The sequence below is a fragment of the Ruditapes philippinarum genome, unplaced genomic scaffold (assembly GCF_026571515.1).
Source record: "Ruditapes philippinarum isolate M1 unplaced genomic scaffold, ASM2657151v2 ctg62_1_1_1_1, whole genome shotgun sequence".
Taxonomy (NCBI): domain Eukaryota; kingdom Metazoa; phylum Mollusca; class Bivalvia; order Venerida; family Veneridae; genus Ruditapes; species Ruditapes philippinarum.
Genome location: NW_026865791.1, coordinates 3,844 through 26,591, shown reverse-complemented (window position 1 = coordinate 26,591; position 22,748 = coordinate 3,844). Strand labels below are relative to the sequence as shown.

Sequence of the window (22,748 nt, the reverse complement as noted above, 5' to 3'; positions counted from 1 at the left end):
AATGAATAAACTGTATTTGAAGCTGCGTTACCTATAACAGGTCGAGTTAACTTGGTATTTCCTTAAAAAAACTGCCAGTTTTTTTATGACGCTATATATGTTTATTGTGACCACGTATAGTGTGTAGAATTTAAAAACACAACATATCTACTTTGTGTGAATACTTTTATATTTTCAAAGTGAATGTGTAGCGATTTTTTTTTCTAATATCAAATTTGAGCAATGTATAGCTTTAAGACAATTTATTATATACTTAATTGTGTACAGTTAGCATGTGGTGTTCTGAAAAAAAGTTTTTGTATTACATAATAAATCTGCTACATAAGGTTTTTATAGTTGTCCTTGAAATAAACCAAAGCTCATTCACTTTAGACTTGCATATCATATTTCACTTTTTCTTGCCAGTGTTGTTAATCTTTACATTTTGTTTTTGGGTTTATTTCTGATTTTCTTCTTGTCTGGATTGCTATGTATATTGTGAATGGCAGAAAAAAATTGATGTTATTAAAATCTGAAATTGTTTTAAATATTGTACATTTTATAAGATAGGCATAATATATATGTTATGAATCTTTTCATGTAAATTCTGCTTTAAGCAATGATTTAAGTGTTTATTTTCTTCCAGCTTAATGTTTGTCACTATATTGTTTTAGGTCTAGGTGCTTACTGGTTGTAATTTAGTTATTGCAGTGAGTGCATTAATACTTGTTAAGGGCCCTAGGTGTGTTTGTTTTGTTTGGGAATGAGATACAGACCAAATGATTGGACATGTGTAATGTTAAGGATTTGTAGGCAATTGTATTGTATACCTTTATAATAAGGCATTTTATTTTGAATCTCAAATTTTATGTCATCTCTTCATAGAAACTGGGGCTGTGCTACTTACTTAAGTGTCTCGTAGAATTTTCATTTCTATTTTCATATCATTTTAACATTCCAAATAATTGTTACTGCCATCCAGCTGGCTTATTGAAAGTTGGTGGTTTTTTCGAGTGCCTGCATGTATCTGAAATTTTGTGTTAAAAGAGGCACCTAAGATCTTTCTCCACAAATAAAGCTAAAAAAAATCACCATATGACCTCTATAGTGTTGGTGTGACTTGAAATCAAAGTCAATATTTTAACTTATTTTAGGAGTCACAAGTGGTTTTAAGGGGTTTTTATAGTAAGATTTTTTCGTAAAGCTGTTATTAATCTTAGATGTAGATGAATAGATTTTATTAAGTAGAACTTTGTGACAACGAATCTCATTTTCTCCATTAGCTTTCATCTGTATTTACAGCATTGTAAAATTCTTCAATTTCTCTTTTGATGAATCATTTAAATGACCAATTTAAATTTAATTATATCATTTTAAATTATGACTGATTAATGCCACAGAGCAAACATTTCTGTATTATTTTATACATGTTTTTCTAATTATAATCACAGGACAATAATTTTTTTGTGCTTGTAGAATTTCATGTTTTTATGTTCTCGTTTGTTTCTACTCTGTGATATATATTTATTTCATATTGTGAATGAACAATTTCTTTTTGTAAATAGTCATATAGTTATTCATAAAATGATGCCGTTATTTGCATAATTTAATATGTACATTTGTACTTACAAAAACATAATATGAAATCCAGTCGTTCCCTTCAAAGTTTTCACAGAAAGACTTGTTTTTGATACTTTGTTCATTCTGTTTTTTTTTTTTATGGGGGGGGGGGCGAAAAAAGGACCTTTCAATTTATATTATTATGCCCCCTTTTGAAAAAAAGGGGGTATATTGCTTTGCACTTGTCGGTCCGTCGGTCCGTCGGTCCGTAGACCAAATGGTTTCCGAGTGATAACTAAAGAACCCTTAGGCCTAGGAACTTCAAACTTGGTATGGTGATTGGTCATGACAAGTAGATGACCCCTATTGATTTTGGGGTCAAGGGGTCAAAGGTCAAGGTCACATTGACCTTGTAAGCAAAAACGGTTTCCGATCAATAACTAAAGAACCTTAAGGCCTAGGAACTTCAAACTTGGTATGGTGATTTGTCATGATCAGTAGATGACCCCTATTGATTTTGGGGTCAAGGGGTCAAAGGTCAAGGTCACATTGACCTTGTAAGCAAAAAACGGTTTCCGATCAATAACTAAAGAAACCTTAAGGCCTAGGAACTTCAAACTTGGTATGGTGATTTGTCATGATCAGTAGATGACCCCTATTGATTTTGGGGTCAAGGGGTCAAAGGTCAAGGTCACATTGACCTTGTAAGCAAAAACGGTTTCCGATCAATAACTAAAGAACCCTAAGGCCTAGGAACTTCAAACTTGGTATGGTGATTGGTCATGATCAGTAGATGACCCCTATTGATTTTGGGGTCAAGGGGTCAAAGGTCAAGGTCACATTGACCTTGTAAGCAAAAACGGTTTCCGATCAATAAGTAAAGAACCCTAAGGCCTAGGAACTTCAAACTTGGTATGGTGATTGGTCATGATCAGTAGATGACCCCTAACGATTTTGGGGTCAAGGGGTCAAAGGTCAAGGTCACATTGACCTCTTGGGTAAAAACGGTTTCCGATCAATAACAAAAGAACCCTTAGGCCTAGGAACTTCAAACTTGGTATGGTGATTGGTTATGACCAGCAGATGACCCCTATTGATTTTGGGGTTAAGGGGTCAAAGGTCAAGGTCACATTGACCTTGTAGGTAAAAAACGGTTTCCGATCAATAACGAAAGAACCTTAAGGCCTAGGAACTTCAAACTTGATATGGTGATTGTTCATGATCAGTAGATGACCCCTATTGATTTTGGAGTTAAGGGGTTAAAGGTCAAGGTCACATTGACCTTGTAGGTAAAAACGGTTTCCGATCAATAACGAAAGAACCCTTAGGCCTAGGGACTACAAACTTGATATGGTGATTGGTCATGATCAGTAGATGACCCCTATTGATTTTGGGGTCAAGGGGTCAAAGGTCAAGGTCACATTGACCTCTTAGGTAAAAACAGTTTCGGATCAATAACTAAAGAACCCTTAGGCCTAGGAACTTCGAACTTGGTATGGTGATTGGTCATGATCAGTAGATGACCCCTATTGATTTTGGGGTCAAGGGGTCAAAGGTCAAGGTCACATTGACCTCTTAGGTAAAAGCAGTTTCCGATCAATAACTAAAGAACCCTTAGGCCTAGGAACTTCAAACTTGGTATGGTGATTGGTCATGACCAGCAGATGACCCCTACTGATTTTGGGGTTAAGGGGTCAAAGGGAAAGGTCACATTGACCTTGTAGGTAAAAATGCTTTCCGATCAATAACTTAAGAACCCTTAGGCCTAGGAACTTCAAACTTGGTATGGTGATTGGTCATGACCAGCAGATTACCCCTTTCGATTTTGGGATCAAGGGGTCAAAGGTCAAGGTCCCATTGACCTTGTAAGTAAAAACGGTTTCTGATCAATAACTAAAGAACACTTGGGCCTAGGAACTTCAAACTTGGCATAGTGATTGGTCATGATCAGCAGATGACCCCTATTGATTTTGGGGTCAAAGGTCAAGGTCACATTGACCTTGTATGTTAAAACGGTTTCGGATCAATAATAAAAGAACCCTTAGGCCTAGGAACTTCAAACTTGGCATGGTGTTTAGTCATGACCAGCAAATGACCCCTATTGATTTTGGGGTCAAGGGGTCAAAGGTCAAGGTCACATTGACCTTGTAAGTAAAAACGGTTTCTGATCAATAAAGTAAAAACGCTTAGGCCTAGGAACTTCAAACTTTGTATGATGATTTGTCTTGACCAGCAGATGACCCCTATTGAGTTTTGGGTCAAGGGGTCAAAGGTCAAGGTCATGACCAGTAGATACTTGATAACCCTTATTAATTGTTTGATCACTGGGTCAGAAGTCATGCATAATTACCTTATCACATGAATAATTGGCTGCTGATAGGGGGCATACATGTTTTACAAACATATCTTGTTTTACCTTTATAATGAATTAAGAAAGAATGACTGAAAACGATAGCATTGAACAGATTAGTATGTTTCATACATGTTTATCCTAGCTTATTGATAAATGTTTTATAGTGTAGAACTTCTCAGAAAGATCAGTCGGTTAATCTGAAAGGTCCATTGCTGGAGTCTGTCCAGCTCCACATTTTGTCACCACAATTAGTTTCATATATGAGCCGCGTCACGACAAAACCAACATAGTGCCTTTTTTGACTAGCATGGATCCAGACCAGCCTGTGCATTCGCGCAGTCTGATCAGGATCCATGCTGTTTGCTTACCAACTTTATTACAAGTAGAGAAACTGATAACGAACAGCATGGATCCTGATCAGACTGTGCGGATGCGCAGGCTGGTCTGGATCCATGCTGGTCGCAAATGTACTATGTTGGTTTTGTCGTGACGCGGCTCAAATTAGTTATGGTCTTAATTTAGCCAGCTACATAATCATTCTGATCATTGGAACACATAATTGGCAATTTTTATATTTATTTAGGTAGTTTGTTGATAGTTTTATTTTGTTATGATTTTCCTAATACTCTGCTTTGTTAATTATTTTTTTGTTAGGGAACAGTGTCTATAGCAAATCTTTGAATGTTAAGTTTTTGTATCATAGGAAAAACCATTTTGTCATGTACTGACTAGAACCATAATGTTAAATCTTTGAAAAGTTTAGGTAAGAAATTATGGTGTTTTTTAAGCAAAAAACTAAAACTACATTTAAGGGTTCAGTAACGGTCATTGTAATTTAACATTATCCTAGCATACATGTACTTAATTCTTATGTGTATTTAAATTCAATCTTGGGACATGAATTTTATGTGTGTTTTTTTGTATTAAGAAAGTAGATTGGATTTACTTGATTTGTAGACGATGTTTTAATGTTATATATAATAATACTTAATAGACCAAGGTTTTATTTTGGTTGGAAGTATTTGGGAAATATATCGATGGTTGTTATTAATAAATGTTTACATGGGAAAAGTTAGAAAAAATAAATTATTTTCATACAAAACAATTGACTTTGTACTTATTTAAAAGATGACATGCATATTTTCGCCATAGATATATATGGAATCCTTTTTATGCCCTAAGTAGGTAAGGGACATGGGCACCCATGTCCTATGCCCACACATCTAGTTGTTTATAGATATAATCAGAAAAAATGACCAGTTTCCAAAAGAATTCAACCTGAATAAAAAAATTCAATTGGCTAATTATCCCATGTATTATATAGAAGCCATATAAAGCATCCACACAAGGATTGATCTCTCGGAAGCAATGAAAAAAGTTGAAAGCTATTTTCTTGTGCCTGTTCATGAGAGATAATGTAAAAGTGCAACGTCTTTTACATCCCCTAGCACCGGTTTAAGCGGTAATTCAATTTTCAACACTAACGTGCTGGAATCAATGGCACCCCGAAGGACCAGAGTAATAAAACAAGAGTGAAGTGAAGTTGATGTACTGGGTAATTTTACAGCTGCCACACAGCCTTCTATCTATTGTAGTGAATATAAAAAATCTAGAAATCCATATGTAAAGTGTTATTCAAAATGCATTAGTAGAGTAGTTTGGACAAAACTTTAAACATATTAATGGGCCACATCTCTGACAAAAATCTTAGAACTGGAAAATACCGACGATGTGCACAACTAGACTAAATACTGATTATTCCTGCAAAGTTTGGATGAAATGGCACCAGTAGTTTTTGAGGAGTAGTCCGGACAAGTTTTGTGCGGACAGACAGGCGACAAAGAAGTAGTGGCTACTTTGTAGAATCTATCAGTAGCTGATACACAAAACTCATTTAATTCGTCTTTTAATTCAAGGGCCATAACTTAGCCAAAAATCATTCACTAAGTGGAAAAAAATGTAATATGCGCAGGTACTTGAGCTACCGACCAATCCTGTAAAGTTTCATTCAAATTGCATTACTGGTTGACCGGACAAGTTTTTGACGGACGGACAGAGGAACAGACATACGACTGAGAAGTAGCAGACGACACATAAAGTGAAGCGTCTTTTCTATTTGTCTGGACTTTTAATCTAATGTTATCTGTGACTTCTATGTAAACAACACATATTTCAAAGAAAAGGCACAACCCATTGTCAAATGAATGAAAAACTGTATGCCCCTTCCCTCCCTTACACTGTATTCAACGGCATGTGAAATTGGAAATGGTAACCGCTAGACAATCTATAGACACGTTGTACTAGAAACTATCACGCAATTGAATACGTGTAATACATTTTTTTCTGTTTTGCATTTAAGAGTCTTTTATATGTACATCATTATTTTGTCTAATTGTCTACACTGTCTTGTCTGCAGATAAAATACCCATACCTGAAGCATCTTCTTTAAAATCTGTTCATAAAATACGCAACAAATATTTACAGTTCCTTTGACACTCCGTAGCTCTTGGGACAATTTTCACGTGACGTGGTATAAGACACGTGTTAATCAAGCTTACTATAGACTGGACCTGTCACGTTGATGATAAAAATCTGGAAACAAAGTGATCCCTCGGAAGCATTAATCACAACAAAATTACAAAAGAAAATATAATTCACGCTAGAAAAACAATTTTAGCTTTAGAGTCAATAACAGTCAATAAAAAGCAGTTTGACTTCATTGCACACCTAGTAGAGTTTTCCTTTATCTAAAAGTCAAAATATATTTTTAAGAGTTTGTCAGAAGCAATTCAGAGGAAATATGTTTGTTTATGAAATAAAAATAGAACTAATGATTTTATATCATGTAAACAGTTTGATAGCTTTACTGCATATGTAATTGCTATAAATATGTTATTCTCTTTACTAATATAACACAAAATATTTGCGTTTACTTTCATTCCTTATAATTCCAGAAACAGCCTTCACGTGGTATGGGACACGCTATGAGAAAATCAAAGCATCTATCGACTCTGATCTGTAGACTTGAAATTTTAATTTTTTATGATTACACCAGAAATCATATACCTCTTGAGTCTTGAGAAAAACTAAGATGCAAGTTGTTGAGAACTGCTCATCAATTAGAATAAAAGAGCATGACTTTATTGAAATGCAACGAATATAAAAACTGCAGTAACCTTTTGGACATGCTTAATCTGAAATAAAGAAATTGATATAAACAAATAAAACATGGATATAATTTAACGAAACCTAGCATAGATACATATTCTGAAGATTTTTATAAAAAAGAATAACAGTTTATAGATAACTCTGCTAGGCTTACCTCAAAGCAAATATTTAAATAAAGATAAACATTTCTTTGTAACAGTGTTAGTAAATTCTGTCATTAATTCATTGAAAGACCTAAATTCCATTTTTTTATATTTTCTTCTTCAAAAAAAATCGGGAATTCGTATCGAATTAGCCTGAAACTACCCAGTTTGCTTCCTGCAGACCGATTGTTTTCAATATAAACCTGGCTTGATCAACACATTAGTTTCAAAAGTACTCTTTGTTATGTAAACTTCTGTTTGATTGGTCATTTGTTTGACGGAATTCTCGAAATGTTCGTTGACCAATGAAAATGCTCAGATTTCAGACAGAACTCAGAACATAGTTTTATAACTGAAAAGCCTAGGACAGAACTCAGAACATAGTTTTATAACTGAAAAGCCTAGGACAGAACTCAGAAAATAGCTTTATAACCGAAAAGCCTGGGACCGAACTCAGAAAAAAGTTTTATAACCGAAAAGCCTGGGACCGAACTCAGAAAAAAAGTTTTATAACCGAAAAACCTGGTTGTCTGAATATAACTTAGCATAACACTTCTTCATAAATACATGAATAGCAAATGTTACATGAATACTGAACATTAAAACAACAACAAAAGTTATACATGCTTGAATCGAAAACATTCAGTATTTAATACTTTTCGACAATTTTATTCTTTAACAGATTATTATTATTATTATTATATACCACATTTCTATAGCACTCTTTTCATAAATAATAAATGTTCAAGAGTGCTTTACATAAATCCGATAAAACATAATCATATATATATATATATATATATATATATATATATATATATATATATATATATATATATATATATATATATATATATATATATATATATATATATATATATATATATATATATAAGACATAATGTACAACATTAATTAAGCAGTAAACCTATTAAAACAATAATGATAATCTAAAACCAGTAAAGGGTGGTAAGAAATACAGACACATTTAGTTTAAAATCAAGGCTCAATTAAAATTAACACTGATAATATAGCAAAAGTAGTACATGTATGATGATTTATGAACTAACGTCCATAGAACTTTATGAAATAATGTGTTTTGAGAGCTCTCTTTAAACATGGCAAGGTATTACAGTCTCTAATGTCAGGTGGTAACGCGTTCCATAATTTCGCTGCGGCTGTCTGGAAGCACCTGTCACCATATCGTACTGTCCGAGATTTAGGCACAACTAATGTCATTGACTTATTCTGGGATCTCAGATTTCTGACTGGGATGTACACGTCTATCATGTCTTTTATATAGGCTGGTGATTGATCGATGAGGGATTTATATGTATAAGTCAAAATTTTATATTCGACCCGATACTCTACCGGAAGCCAGTGAAGTTCACGTAAGATAGGTGTTATGTGGTCATATTTGAGTGTTTTGGTCACAATTTCTAGCTGCTGTATTTTGAACATGTTGTAACTTGGTCATTGACTGCTTAGAGACTCCATATAACAGTGCATTACAGTAGTCTAACCTAGAAGTAACAAGTGAATTTACTAGAGATTTGGTTGCTTTAACAGTAAGATAGGGTCTGATGTGACCGATTTGTCTTAATTGTGCATAACATTTCCTACAGACATTATTTACATGTTGTTCCATCCTCGTGTTCGAGTCAAGAAATGCACCAAGATTGCGCACACTAGATGATTGGCTAATTTTCGAACCGTCGACTGTTACTGTAACATCTGAAACAGGTTGTGCGTTATGTTCAGATCAGAAGATGATCAAACTCTGTTTTGTCGCCGTTTAGCTTCAGCATGTTGGCTTCATCCAACTTACAATATCTTCAAGACATCTTTCAATACGGTTTATATTCTCCTGAATTGAAATATTAGTACTGGCTTTGAAAGATAGAATTGTAGATTTTTGAGTCATCTGCGAAGAAATTTTTGTTTAGACATGTTTAGGGCAGATTTCTCCGGGAGGTTTCGTAAAACCACATAGCTTTTGGGGCCCCAAAGGACAGACCCTTGAGGTACCTGACCCCCAAATGGGGAACTGGCTGGGGATATTTTTTTTTTATGCAAAACTCTGGAGGGTGGGTAAAGGTATGACTCATCCAGCGAGGGGCCTTGCCTTAATTTAAAATTGTCGTTCAAAGGCGGCAAAGGGGAGCGTTCCGTAAAATCAATTTTTTTAAAAAAGCGGGCCAGCCCAAACAAGAAAACGAAAATAGCCCAAATTGTTTTTAATCCAAAAACCGTAAAGTGTCATTTTGAATTTTTTAAACTTTCAGTTTTGGGGCGAAGGGAACCCTTGCGATAACAGATTGGTTGACCTCGTGTAGATTATTTGTCTTCAGATGGCTCTCAACTCGTACGTCAACGACCTTTTCCAAGATTTTAGACAGGAATGGCAAGTTAGACACAGATGATTATATCAATGAAAATATGAACAATATATTGAACCTTTATCTTTTATAACGGGATATTAGCTAGATCTTCATTATTAAGTATATGTTTCATTAATCAAGGACGCAATACAAAACAATTTGCATCATAGTACATATAACCTATAACATTGTCCACAAATTGGGTTGCAATTATCTGTAATGGGGAATCAGTACCAATAGGAAAAATCTCATAGACGTTTTACACGTAGTTATTGCGCTTAATCTAGAATCTTGTGAATATTGGCTTGTCAGCAGCCACTTGAGTGAACACAATATTGGCTTTTTAGGAAGATTGCTTTGGTAATGTATACAATTTATTGACAAACGTTTTTGTTTGACAGAATATCCTTTTGCATTGCTTTTAGTCTATTTGTTTAAAAATTAGATTGACATATAAAACAGATCTCTTTCTTTACAAAATAGCCATACCTCAAACTATTTATTGTTTTCCAACAACTTAATCCGGAAGGAAACACAAGTATGAAAATGAGTTAGTTTCGTCTCATATTTGTTTGGATTTTGACAGCTGATAATCATGTTTCACCGTAGTAGTTCATGGTTGATTCACGTTGCTGTTTGAAAGTAACAACACTTGTGACTGGATACCGTATGTCTATTTCTCTTTCACAAACAGTTTATACAATGGTATGAAAGTAGCCACAAATGCAATTATAGTAGGCACATTGTAGACAAACTGCTTTCCGCAAAAACTGATAGAAATAATGCAAGTCACTAAGTAAATTGATGTATGTAAAATATATTAACGCTTTACCTCTATAGACAACGTTATGAAGCAATTAAGATATAACACACTGTGTGATTTGGAACCACATATTGTCTTTCCCAGTATGATCTTAGATCTATGAGTATCCAGCGTTATAATAATACACTCACTTTGCGCTAGAAACTGCCATTTAGCGTTTTTCTAGAATAGAATTGCAAACATATTTATACGATTTTATATAACTTATTTTTCATATCAAAATATCACTATAATGATCAGCAAGGGAGAGCGCCGTTCATAAAGGACCCAATTTCGTTCAGCCATGCAGACTTCCAAACAGAAACTTGGCAAAATAGGGAGGGCACAATAACGGAGACGGGAGGGTGCATTGAAAATAGTTAAAGTATTGAAAAATAAACAAATAAGGTACACCAAACCATACATACAGCAAAACAGTTGGTACCTGGACAATACCAGTATTTCCTTTTCTCTTAATCTATTCTTGCTACTGTATCTTAAAGTAATTGCCAGATGTGTAAATAACAATTCTGTTGGCGATTACTGTGTGAAAAGGCTTTATGATTTACATTGATTTAGCATGCCTTTTGCATTATTTACCATCTATATACTAACACATCTGAACGAACTTACTCTTATCTAGGAATCAGCGTAAACACTAAAAACTCAATCAAATGTGTTGTTACTTCAATACATGAAACATTAAACTGCTGAACTAGTTGAAAAACTAAATGTTTAGACTATGAAGATAATAAGTTTTTAAAACAATATCGCCTTGTCATCAAATCAACTATTTCTTATTATTGCTTGCAGGAAGTTTAGTGATTGTACAAGCAATAATTACACGAACCCCCCCCCCCCCAAAAAAAAAAAAACAAAACATGTTTGTTTCTGAAGAACTACTTTACCTTTCCACCAAAGACTATTATTACCCATTGTCAAATAAGCATAATAATTCAATTCAATATTTTATCCCGCAAAAACATATAAACGTTCATCGCCAATATAACAATATAACATGTATACAACAGAAACTTATCTAAAATAGAAAAATGCTTTTCTATTGTCACTGGTATAATAATCATCGGAGAAATTAATACATATAATCTTCAGATTAAATAAATATTGCCTCAAACACTAACTGTTCTAAAGTATTAACAAAGAAGTTCTCCTAAGTAACTTAAATTTTCAGTAAATTTGTTTTCTTCTGCATAAGCCTTAAACACTATATATGTACTTTACCAAGTTTTGATTAATGGAACCTATTCATAAAAATGAAGGATACTGTACATCTTCCGTACAGAAAAGAATGGAAACCCAAAGGGATAACCAAAAATATAATATATGTATAAAAGACAAATTCCGTAATTTGTTAAAACTATTTGATTATTTACAAACTAGTGTAACGAGGAAAGATTTTGTAGACATTGATGTATTTAATTGCTTTAAAGTAGCATTTGCTTGGCAAACATTTACCTTCAATATTAATTTAACATTACAGACATAAACTGTTCCGTAATGAAGACATACTTAATTACAAGGTTACTAGTTGGCTGACATACAATGTATCATTATATATAGGATTACTTTACAATAAATGTGCGGAAATTTCATACAGTTTTTAGCTGTTTTGCTTTCATTGGGACTAAGAGTTTTTTTGCTTTTAATGAGACTAAGAGAAAACATTCTTTACATAGATAGGAATATATTGTGTCTTGATGTTTTCGCGGTCCTGTCTATAAGTATCCACTTCCGTTACAGTTACTTTACCAGCAATCAACAGCTTATCAAGAATGATTGAACTCGGAAACAATTGTATTTTAAGCAGCTTAATTTATGGCCATGGCTACCGATAAGCAAGTTATCTTGTTCCTGTTTAATGTAATTTAACATAAGGTAAATCGTTTGATCGGTTCATTTTTTATGTAATTATTATTTACTGTTATTCTCTTTACGAAGATATACCAACACATGTTTGAGGTTACTTTGATAATCTGTAACTTTCGAGAAAGTCTTCACGTGGTATGGGACACGCTATGAGAAATCAAAGCTTCTGTCGACTCTGATCTGTAGACTGGAAGTATTAGCTAATATTTTTAACTTTGATAATAACGGAAATATTTCACATACAAAAAAGTTGTAGCTCTGTAGAAGAAGTTATGATGCATTTGAGTGCTATGGTTGTTCAGCAATAGATATCAAGTATGAAACGTCTATCGAAAACATACCCCCACCCACCAAAAAAACCCAAAAAAAAAACAACTGTGATTTTGTCTAGAGTCTCACAACATTAAACATCTTTCATACATGTTAATGTTTTGTTATTTATGAGTGTGCTCATGAGAAACAATAATATATGTTATATCTCTATACTTTCCAGCACTTGTATTCAAACCATATTGCTAAAAGTAATTATCAATATGTATAATTTCATTTTACAAAATGCATTATTAATAATTGCTGCTTTAAATGTATTTGATTCCAAAACATATAAATTGATTTAATTTAACTCTTACTTAGGAAGACATTATAGCACTCATTTAATTATTGATTCCACTTCAGGTCTGCCCGTGAAAATTTATGAAAATTTGTGTTGAATCATACCCGCAAATTTAATTATATATTATTTGAAAACAGTTTAGACTTTGACAAAGTAAGTGCAAAATATATCAAAACAACAACATAAAACAATCAAAGCTTGAAAAATGTTGAAAATGTAATTATAAAACAACACTAAATCTTTAAAGTAGAAACAAGTAAATTTGAACTATGCGTTTTCAAGCTTGCGAGCTGTAGGGTAGGACATTTAGTAGAAATTACAAAACTAGTTTGCACTGTAAGTGTCAGTCTATATTTATAATACTATTTTTAGACACACTTAAATTTAAACACATCTTACGTCTTATCATAGAATTTCATTTCAGACAAAATATTATCTTTTATTGACAACCAATCTTTTATTGTCTTATTAAGTTGTCAAATGCACTTGAAATGACAATTACTAGCGAGCTGCGGAATTAAGCCAGCTAAGGATATTTCTTTTAGAAATGCACGTTTTTATTGTCTAAAAGCCTTTCTATTGGGGTTTCAATGAAAAACTTAATACAACTTTAACGTTTTATATATCTTTTAAATGATCGCCACATAAAACGTTTTCATTTTAATTCTGCCGTCATGCTCCAAAGTATCTTGAAGCAACATTTTTCTTTGTTTTTTTTATATAACTAATATACATGTATATATTTTTCTATGTTTATTATATTTATAATACAGGTTGTGTTTGACTTCTAACCTTTTCTTAAAATCCTTATACTTTTTGGCTATTTCAGATTTACTTCTGAAACCAACCACACCTTGAGTAGCTGCTGCAACTTTTTCATTGACAAACAATTCTATGCTGTCGTTTAAAAGTAGCCACATCATTAAAAAAGGAACGAAGACAAACTTTTTTCTGCTAATAATGATTGTTATAATGTCAGTCACAAAGTAATTACATAAATGTTGAGTATATAAAAGTTTAACCTCTAAGTTATGAAGCAATAAAGATAAACACATGACGTGATTCTGAACCAAATGTCGTTTTTCTCGGTATGGGTTGAGATCTATAGGTATCCAACGATATCATAATATAACTATTTTGAGCTAAGAACTGTCTGCCCATGGTCAACATGGAGTTTTCAAGACATATTTATACACTTATTTCTTAAATCAACACAGGAATATCAAAAGTCAACAGAGGAGAGCGCAATTTTCCGGACAAAAACAGGATATAAGACAGGAAGGACACAAAGGTGGTCAAGACTGTGTACATTGCAAATAATTAGAGTAATTATCCTTTCATTTTGCTTGTAGATATTTAACATCTATCCATGTGTTTCATTGGACAGGGAAAGCAGATTTGATATGAACGTCGGCATGAGACAACGATCCTCATTTAAAAATCGACGTCAAAGGACGTTAGCATTGTCATTGACGTTTAAATAAAAAGAATTGAATTACATTTGAAATGTTAAAGATAAATATGATTAAGTAACGGTAAGCAAATTTTAGAAGATTTTATTTATTTCAAAAGCAATGGATATCGATATTAATAAGGATAAAATATGTCAATTTACTAAAAATAGCAAATGGCGTTATTGGTTGTTTTCTCATGGCGGCGGTCATAAAAAAAGGAACAAGACGAACAACATGACAAAGTCTAAATCATATTTAATTTATACAGGTCAGCTTATATATGTACATGTTTAGACTATGAAAATAAAAATAAGTTTTTACAAAATTTAGCCCTGTCATCAAACCAACTATTTCTTTTGCGATTTCTTCAAATTAATGTTTGCCGGATCTCAACTGATTGTTAGGCAATAATAATACGAGTCTGAAAAACATGTTTGATTGTCAACAACTTCTAAATAATGCCACTTTAAGACTATTATTTTAATTCTAATTATTTCTTGAATATAAAAGAAACTAATACTTTTTAGTCTTATGTGGTGATATAAAAATCGGAGAGATTGTTAGCTTATGTCTTTACCTTTGTTAATAACGTAAATGTTTAACAGTAGAACAGTTTTATCTTTGTAAAAGAAGAAATGAGGTACTTCAGTGCATAATGAATGTATCAAAACATCTATCACAACTTATACATTTTTTTGGTTATCAAAAGCAAACAATATCTGTTAAGATATCGAACCTTTGAAAAAAGGCTATACGTTTTTTGTGTATTTTCATTTGTGAAATAAGAGAAATTTGTGATTATTGTTATATCTTTATGGTATACATAAGCAACAATGAAAAAGGAGTGACTAATGAAGAGCAAATAAAACAAAACAAAAATGTTAAAAAATACAGACACAGTTATTTAAAATGTGGTCATTAGAGACAATGTTATGTGCAATATATCTCAAGCCCCTATCACTTGTATTCAATTCAAACGCTAGAAGTAATTATATTATCAAAATTTTCGTTTTACTAAATGTATTACCATTTTTAAAGGATATATGACTAAATTCTCATCAGAATAGCTATTGGTAAATATAATTATTTTGTACAGTAATATAAGTTTTCTCATTAAGATACCATCATATTTCTTTTTAGTCTTTTTCGACCGGTGGCCGTCTGTTTTCGGTCTGTTTTTGGACTTCTTGAAAAAATTTAAGGGAAGAACAAAACATATGTAAAAAATGCATTGGTCATTTTAAAATTACTATCTGAAATCCCGGAATCTCATTGGCCATTGTTAAATTAGCAAAATATAATAAAGGATTTTCCTGACATGGTATACGCCTCTTAATTTTAATTTATCTAAAGAAGTTCTTGAAACGAGGTATTCACTGTTATATATTTGAAATGGATAGAAAGTGTATATTTTTTCCATGTATTTATATTTTTTATATATATTTCACTTAAACTGCTAACATATGCATATAATTTCAATATTTCAAAATTAAACGTAAAATTCAATAGTAGGCTCAATGTCATAATCCTTAGGATTCTATTTCGATGTTTCTTAAGATACGATACCAGTTTTTATTCTTTGTTCATAGTTATCAGCTTTCAAATTTATAGCCGATATACAATATTCATATCAAAGATAGCATTATTATATAAAGTCTTATTTGTCTTTTAATTAAATTTCATGACAGGAAAATTAAGTCAGTTATTTCCCTTTCATATTTTCAATCAAAACCAAAAGAGGAAGTAAAAATAGTAAAATTTCCCACTTAAATTCTTGTCAAACAGAAAGTCAATTAAATTGCCTTGATTTGTTTTTTTTCACAACCAGGTATCAAATTCAACTTTCAAAGTAAGTATAAAATTTATCTTAAAACACATAATTTCACATCATAAATACATTATTTACGAAACTATTGGATGGAATATTATTAATTTAGTTAGTATTTGATTAAATTATTTACCAAGTTAAGCTTCTTTTTCAAGCTAATGTTTAATATTATATAAATTTTAAAAATATAAGACATAAAATTGATCAAATCTAAATATTGATGTACGAAAGCCTTAAATTATTAGTTTAAATGTAACTCTGAAATGCAAAAAGCTTACACTATTTAAAGGGACATAATTCAATTAACTATTGATAAAACATTAAAAGATGAGTTATTTTTCTTTTTCTTTTTTTTGTTTACAAACAAAAAAGGACATACGGTAAGAAACATTTTTAAATGAATTTGTACAAGTAAATTTGTAAGTCAAATCACAGAGGAAGGAAATCCACCATCTCAAAATATTTTATGACAATTAAATTTAACCCTTTACCTCATATATACGCGAAACAACGAACTTTCGATCCCCCGTTTATTAGGCCTCAAATAATGAAAAATATCCTGTTTGGACCCCAAACACATGTTTTCGTTTGAGAAATGTTGATAAAAAAGTGATCACTTTTTCGGCGCCGCCCCCATCAAAAAGCTGCATGAGGGTGTCCCCTTCTGTTTGGGGGGGGGGGGGGGTGTTTGAAGGAGGGGTCGGCAGTTCCCCTCATCGCCAAGAAAATTTTGGACTTGTGAGAGGCTAAAAATATCCCAAGGTCCATCATAAGGTAACGTGAAACTAACTCTGAAAAGCCATTGACTCTATCTGAATCAATTGACAAGTTGTAGCACTTTGAAATCAATTTTGGTGGAAAAAATCAACGCAAAACAGTGATTTTGGCAATTTTGAGATGTTCCCTCGTTGCCATCGTAACAGTAAATTTAAGACTGAACATGTTGTTGCAAAGGCAATCGTGCAGTCAACATTTGTGCCAAGTTTGATTAGTATTGAAGCAGTTTTAATAGTTTTATAGCAATTTGAACTTGTAACGGGAGACATTTCAATGAAAAAAGCCATTTTTCGAAAATGGCTCATGCAGTAATGGGTTAATGAAAAAAATTCTACAAAACAACAATTTTCCTTCAAAATTATATTTAAAGCCATTTTTTAACATGAAAAAACGCGATTTTGGGTAATATCTGGTATTTTCATCATTTTTTGTTAACCCTGTACCTCATGTAAACGCGAAACAACGCACTTTCGACCCTCTCTTTTAGGCATCAAATAGTGAAAAAATATCCTGTTTTGACCCCAAACACATGTTTTCGTTTGAGAAATGTTGATAAAAACAGTGATCATTTTTTCGGCGCCGCCCCCATAAAAGGTACATGAGGGGGTTGCCAGAAGGGGGATGTGCCCCCTTCTGTTTGAGGGGTATGAATGGGGCGGCAGCCCCCCTCATCGCCAAAAACATTTTGGTCTTGTGAGAGGCTAAAAATGGCCGAAGGTCGATCATAAGGTAACGTGTAACTAACGTTGAAAAGCCGTTAACTCTATCTGAATCCATTGATAAGTTGCAGCACTTTGAAATCAATTTTGGTGGAAAAAAATCAACGCAAAATAGTGATTTTTTGGTAATTTTGAGATGTTCCCTCGTTGCCATGGTAACAGGAAATTTGAGACTGAGCATGTTGTAACAAAGGCAATGGGCCAGTCTACATTTGTGCCAAGTTTGATTAGTATTGAAGCAGTATTTATAGTTTTTATAGCAATTTGAACTTGTAACGGGAGACTTTTCAATGAAAACAGCCATTTTTCTAAAATTGTATAATAAATATTAAAAAACCTTATAACAAAACCTGTTAAATTTATACACTGACATCAGAATTTTATCATAATGCAGATAAGAAAATATCAAAACAAAAAGATGTAGATAAAAGAAAGAAATCAAATCAAATTAATGATACAATACAATACAATATTATTTATTAATTGATATCTTCTTCAAACTAACATAAAATTTCACAATATCAGAAGTGGCTATCCTGTTCTGTATTAGCACATCAAGGTCAAATAAATTTAAAGTATGTGTATGTGACAAAATAAACTTTGCGGCTGACTGAAACAATTTTCCCTTTTACTAAAACATGTATATTACAGAATGTTTCAAGAACCTGACTACATAGAAAACCTGTCATTGATGTTATCAGAGGTTTTACATGACATTGGTATCAATGAAAGACTGATGATGAGAAGAAGAAGAGGAATGATGCTGTATGAGGCCATTAATAATATCACGTACAGGTTAATTGATATAGATTTTACTATATATTTTCTAGGGAGTAAGAGTGAAAGTACAACTATTTCAGGACTTCATTCAGACAATGATGCACTAATCTGTCTTAATGATACCAATGTAATACAAGAGTGGTCAGAGTGGGAACATAACAAAGAAAACTACCTCATGATACAGGATGAGAACACTACCCCTGGTTATTGTTACTTACAACTGCTCCGAGACGATGAACCACTTCCTGTCACTGATATGCCTAATGAATATCATATAACTGATAGCAGTGAAAGAGTATTGTTAAAAAACACATTAAAAAATGGTGCGATTCCGGGTGCTGTATGTAATGGACCATCAAATACTATACCAGGACCGCCGGGATTTTGTGATTCAGACACAGTTATAGCTTTTCATTGTAAATCATGGCACCAGTCAGCATCAGGTTGGTTAGAGAGACAAGGTATTGGCAGATGGCCAACACAAGAAATGAGAAGATATGCTTCCAGTACTGGGTGTTTTGTTGTTCCAACTGGAAGTAAGGTCAGTGAATATCCTGAATTGGAATGGAGAATATCTACAACATTAGCAGAAAGATGTCTAATTTTTAATTTAAATATAACGCAAATAAGGTGCTTTGTATTATTAAAAATGATTCTTAAAACCTTTCTTAATCCTGAAGGGGAAATCAATGTATCAAGTTTCATGTGTAAAACAGTTCTTTTACATTGTATAGAAAACACAGAGCCAAGTATATGGAGAGAAAACAATTTATTCTCATGTTTAACATATTGCTTATTGGAATTACACAGCTGTGTAGAGAATAACCGTTGTTCGCATTTCATTATTAAACACAACAATTTGATGGCAGGGCAATTTACAGCTGAAACAAAACACGAACTTCTAAAAAATATAAGTGATGTTTTACAAAATGACAGTCAATTGTTACTTAGAATTGATATTGCTAATCTTGGACAAAGACTGCAAGTTAAACTGAACATTGTACCAGACGGAGCATATTATTATCTATCTTCTATTGACATATATGAATTTTATTTGACCACAGAATATTTGAACTCAGGCTATCTTATAAGCAGTTCTTATACGTTAATTTTAATATATTTACACAGTACAAGCATTCGAACAATGAAACAGTTTGTTGGAAAATTAATTAATTTCAGTGTTAATAGTAACAGATTAGAACAGACTGCATACAAGTTTCTAGCGCCTTTTGTTTTTACAACATATGGGTCTGCCCTGGCATCATCTAGTATTGGCGAAAATAATCAAGTTTTACCTGAATCACTGGTTTGGTTATCAGCTGGTTTAAACTTGGACATCTCATCTAGCACATTTAAATTAGCTTCTATTTTCTACTGTACAGGAGATTTGGAGAAAGCTGAACTTATTCTAAGACACACTGAACAACAATATGACTCTTATCCAGTCGTAATTATCTGTTCATGCTGGGATATGCCTCCACCGACAGTATATGCAGAATGCATGAGGGTATTTACCGAGGAAAGGGAGGATAATATCACACATATTACAGCATTTTGTGTCAGATTCATGCAGAAAGAGATCAACTGTGTCCCTCGTGAATTACAATATTGTTTAGATGTACACAAGGTGACATGATACACAGAGATGGACTAGAGGACTGTTGGATGGACTGGGCTGTAGTAGATTCTCTACCTTTCATGTACTTCCTACAATATAAGATCTGTGGTCATCAACAAAGATATCAAGATCAACAACAAGCACTTAGTAAACTTATAAGAACAGTAGTAACTGAAAATAATCTTGGACACAGAGAAACAGCCCTAAACATTTTAGGACAATGTATGGAACAAGAAAACAGACCTCAACAAGCGTTAAAATGCTACCTGCTTTCTCTTCAGCAAAGAGCAAGGAACAATGTAGCAAACTTCCATATATGTAAGCTCATTTCTGAGGTATTGGCTGGCCAATAAAAAAGTGATCAAAGGTAGACAGTATTAAGAATTGAAATTCTATTATAAATTTTAAGTAGTCCTGCTGAAAGTGTATTCAAACTGCAATTTTGTATTAGTATTGATATAATTATTGCTATTATTATTTTATACCTATGAAATATACAACAGTTATATTTATGCACTTGTTACTTATTTTTAATATCAAACCGAACATACATGTACAAACTTTAAAATTATGTTAAGAAGTCAAAGCATATTCAGCTGCTTCGGTTACCGACTTTCATTGACCTTTTTATTTATTTTTTTGTAGATTTTGTGCATCTCTTCACTCAAGTGTGCCCGATTAGTATGATGGGTCATGTTGTATTTCTAGATCTTTCAAAAAGGAATGCATATAGGGTAGTTTTCTTCTGTCATTGTATTTTTCAGTATTTAGGGAGAATTTCTTCCATTACAATACATTACAAATAGGAACTATACAAAGTCTCAATTATTAGGCTTTAATACAATATATATACATGTATATTATGCTGCAAGAAATTTTTCTAAGACTGTTAATTTTTTTCGTTGACAAATTTACAATTAATGCAATTTTCTGTAGCCATCATGCAACTTTTAAATCATTGTGTTTAATTTAGCTTTTCAATCTTTGTACATATTTTACTCTCTGTACACGCACAAGTCTCCACGTGCTTTCCGCTACATAGGAATCGGAGTTGAACTGATATCCCAATGAAAAATAAAAATAAGTTAATCTATAAGTCAATAAATTACTGTAATTATTTTCGAGTTCGAATGAAATCAGAACAAGTACATGTACATGCTAAGACTATGAAAGTAATAAAATTGTTAATAGTTGCCTTGTCATCAAAGCTGCATTTTTGTTTGCAATTTTTTCAAATAATTTATTGCCTGAGCTCAAATAGTAATCACATTAATTCATAAATAAGCGCGCTTGTAAAAAACTACTTTGCAAAGCCACTTGAAGACTACTCTTACTAAGTGTCATTTATGGATAACAGACACGTATCTAGTCTGTCAATTATGCTGAATATAGTAATGTAATAATTGCATCCTTTCCTACAAGCCTGTTTTTTTTATGTATTTACAGGGAAGTGCTCCTTATTTACTTAATTTTTCAGTCAAATATTATTTACTTCTGCTTAGGCCGTTGACAAGACCTAATTCTGTACTTTTAAAACAACAATTGCATTGCAGCCAATTCATTGAAATGACGGAAATTGTACATCTTTTGTACAGTAACGAATAAACATTAAAGGATAATCAATAAATTAGATAATTGTACAAAAATAAATGCCTAATACATTTTTTTTAATAAATAACACACTATGGAACCCATGATTAAGTATTGTAGACATTGATGTATGATTAATTGCTTTACACTGGCACTGTCGTGCCTGAAGAAAAATTTTAACTCAATTTCCAGATGCAAGTTGTACTGTTGTAAAGGCATGCTCAATTACGAGATAACTCGTTAGCTGACATAAATTGTATCAATATATTTAGAATATTGTTATACAACTGTTGGTGAAATAGATTTTTTGTCAACACTTATTGCACTAGATTTATGTAATGTTTAGCAGTTTTGCCTTCAATTACACTGAGAGAAAACAATCTGTTCAAACAGTCGGGTCATTTTTACCTTCTTTTCAATACACTTCCGACACAGTTTTTTCCTGTCATCAGTTTTCAGTCTGTTGCAGATTTCAAGATATTTGAATGTTTGATCAAGAAGAGTAGCTTTTTCTATAAATTCTGACAAGAAAAGTAACCTAATTAAAATGATATTGTTTGTAATGGAACATGAGGTAAACCGTTTGATATGTTCATTTCTTATGTAATTATCATTAACTCTTATTCTCTTTACGCAAATAAAACAACACATATTTGCGGTTACTTTGATAATCTATAACTTTAGAGAAAGTCTTCACGTGGTATGGGACACGCTTTGAGAAATCAAAGCTTCTGTCGACTCTGATCTGTAGACTGGAAGTGTTAGCTAATTACTTTAACGTTTAACAAATGAAAAATATTTCAGACACAAAAAGTTGTAGCTTTGTAGAAGAAGTTAAAATGCATTTAAGAGTTATTGTTGTTCAACACAGTAGGTGTGACACGTCTAGTAAAAAGCACTTTTTTCATTCTTGAAAAACAGTTATTTACATCAATGTATATATTAAAAGATACACGATACATTTTCTTTTCTGCTTTAGAAAATGAAAAATAATATATTTTTACAAAACCGACATTGGATTTATAAAAATGTGGGAACTAGGCAACTTTAAGAAATATTTAATTGTACAAACTTTTATTTTCACTGTATACATTAC

General features: G+C 32.4%; 1 protein-coding gene across 1 annotated transcript; it reads left to right on the top strand.

The window, feature by feature from the left end:
* The first annotated feature begins 16,119 nt into the window (after positions 1-16,119).
* Positions 16,120-20,568, top strand: LOC132730352 (uncharacterized). The gene is made up of 2 exons (XM_060716258.1): positions 16,120-16,189; positions 18,316-20,568. The coding sequence occupies exon 2, from the start codon at positions 18,317-18,319 to the stop codon at positions 20,078-20,080; it is 1,764 nt and encodes a 587-aa protein (XP_060572241.1). The 5' UTR covers positions 16,120-16,189; position 18,316; the 3' UTR covers positions 20,081-20,568.
* The last annotated feature ends 2,180 nt before the right edge of the window (positions 20,569-22,748 follow it).

Bases quoted from the DNA above. Each gene is read 5' to 3' on its own strand.
- LOC132730352 (XM_060716258.1), top strand. From the start codon at position 18,317: ATGTTTCAAGAACCTGACTACATAGAAAACCTGTCATTGATGTTATCA.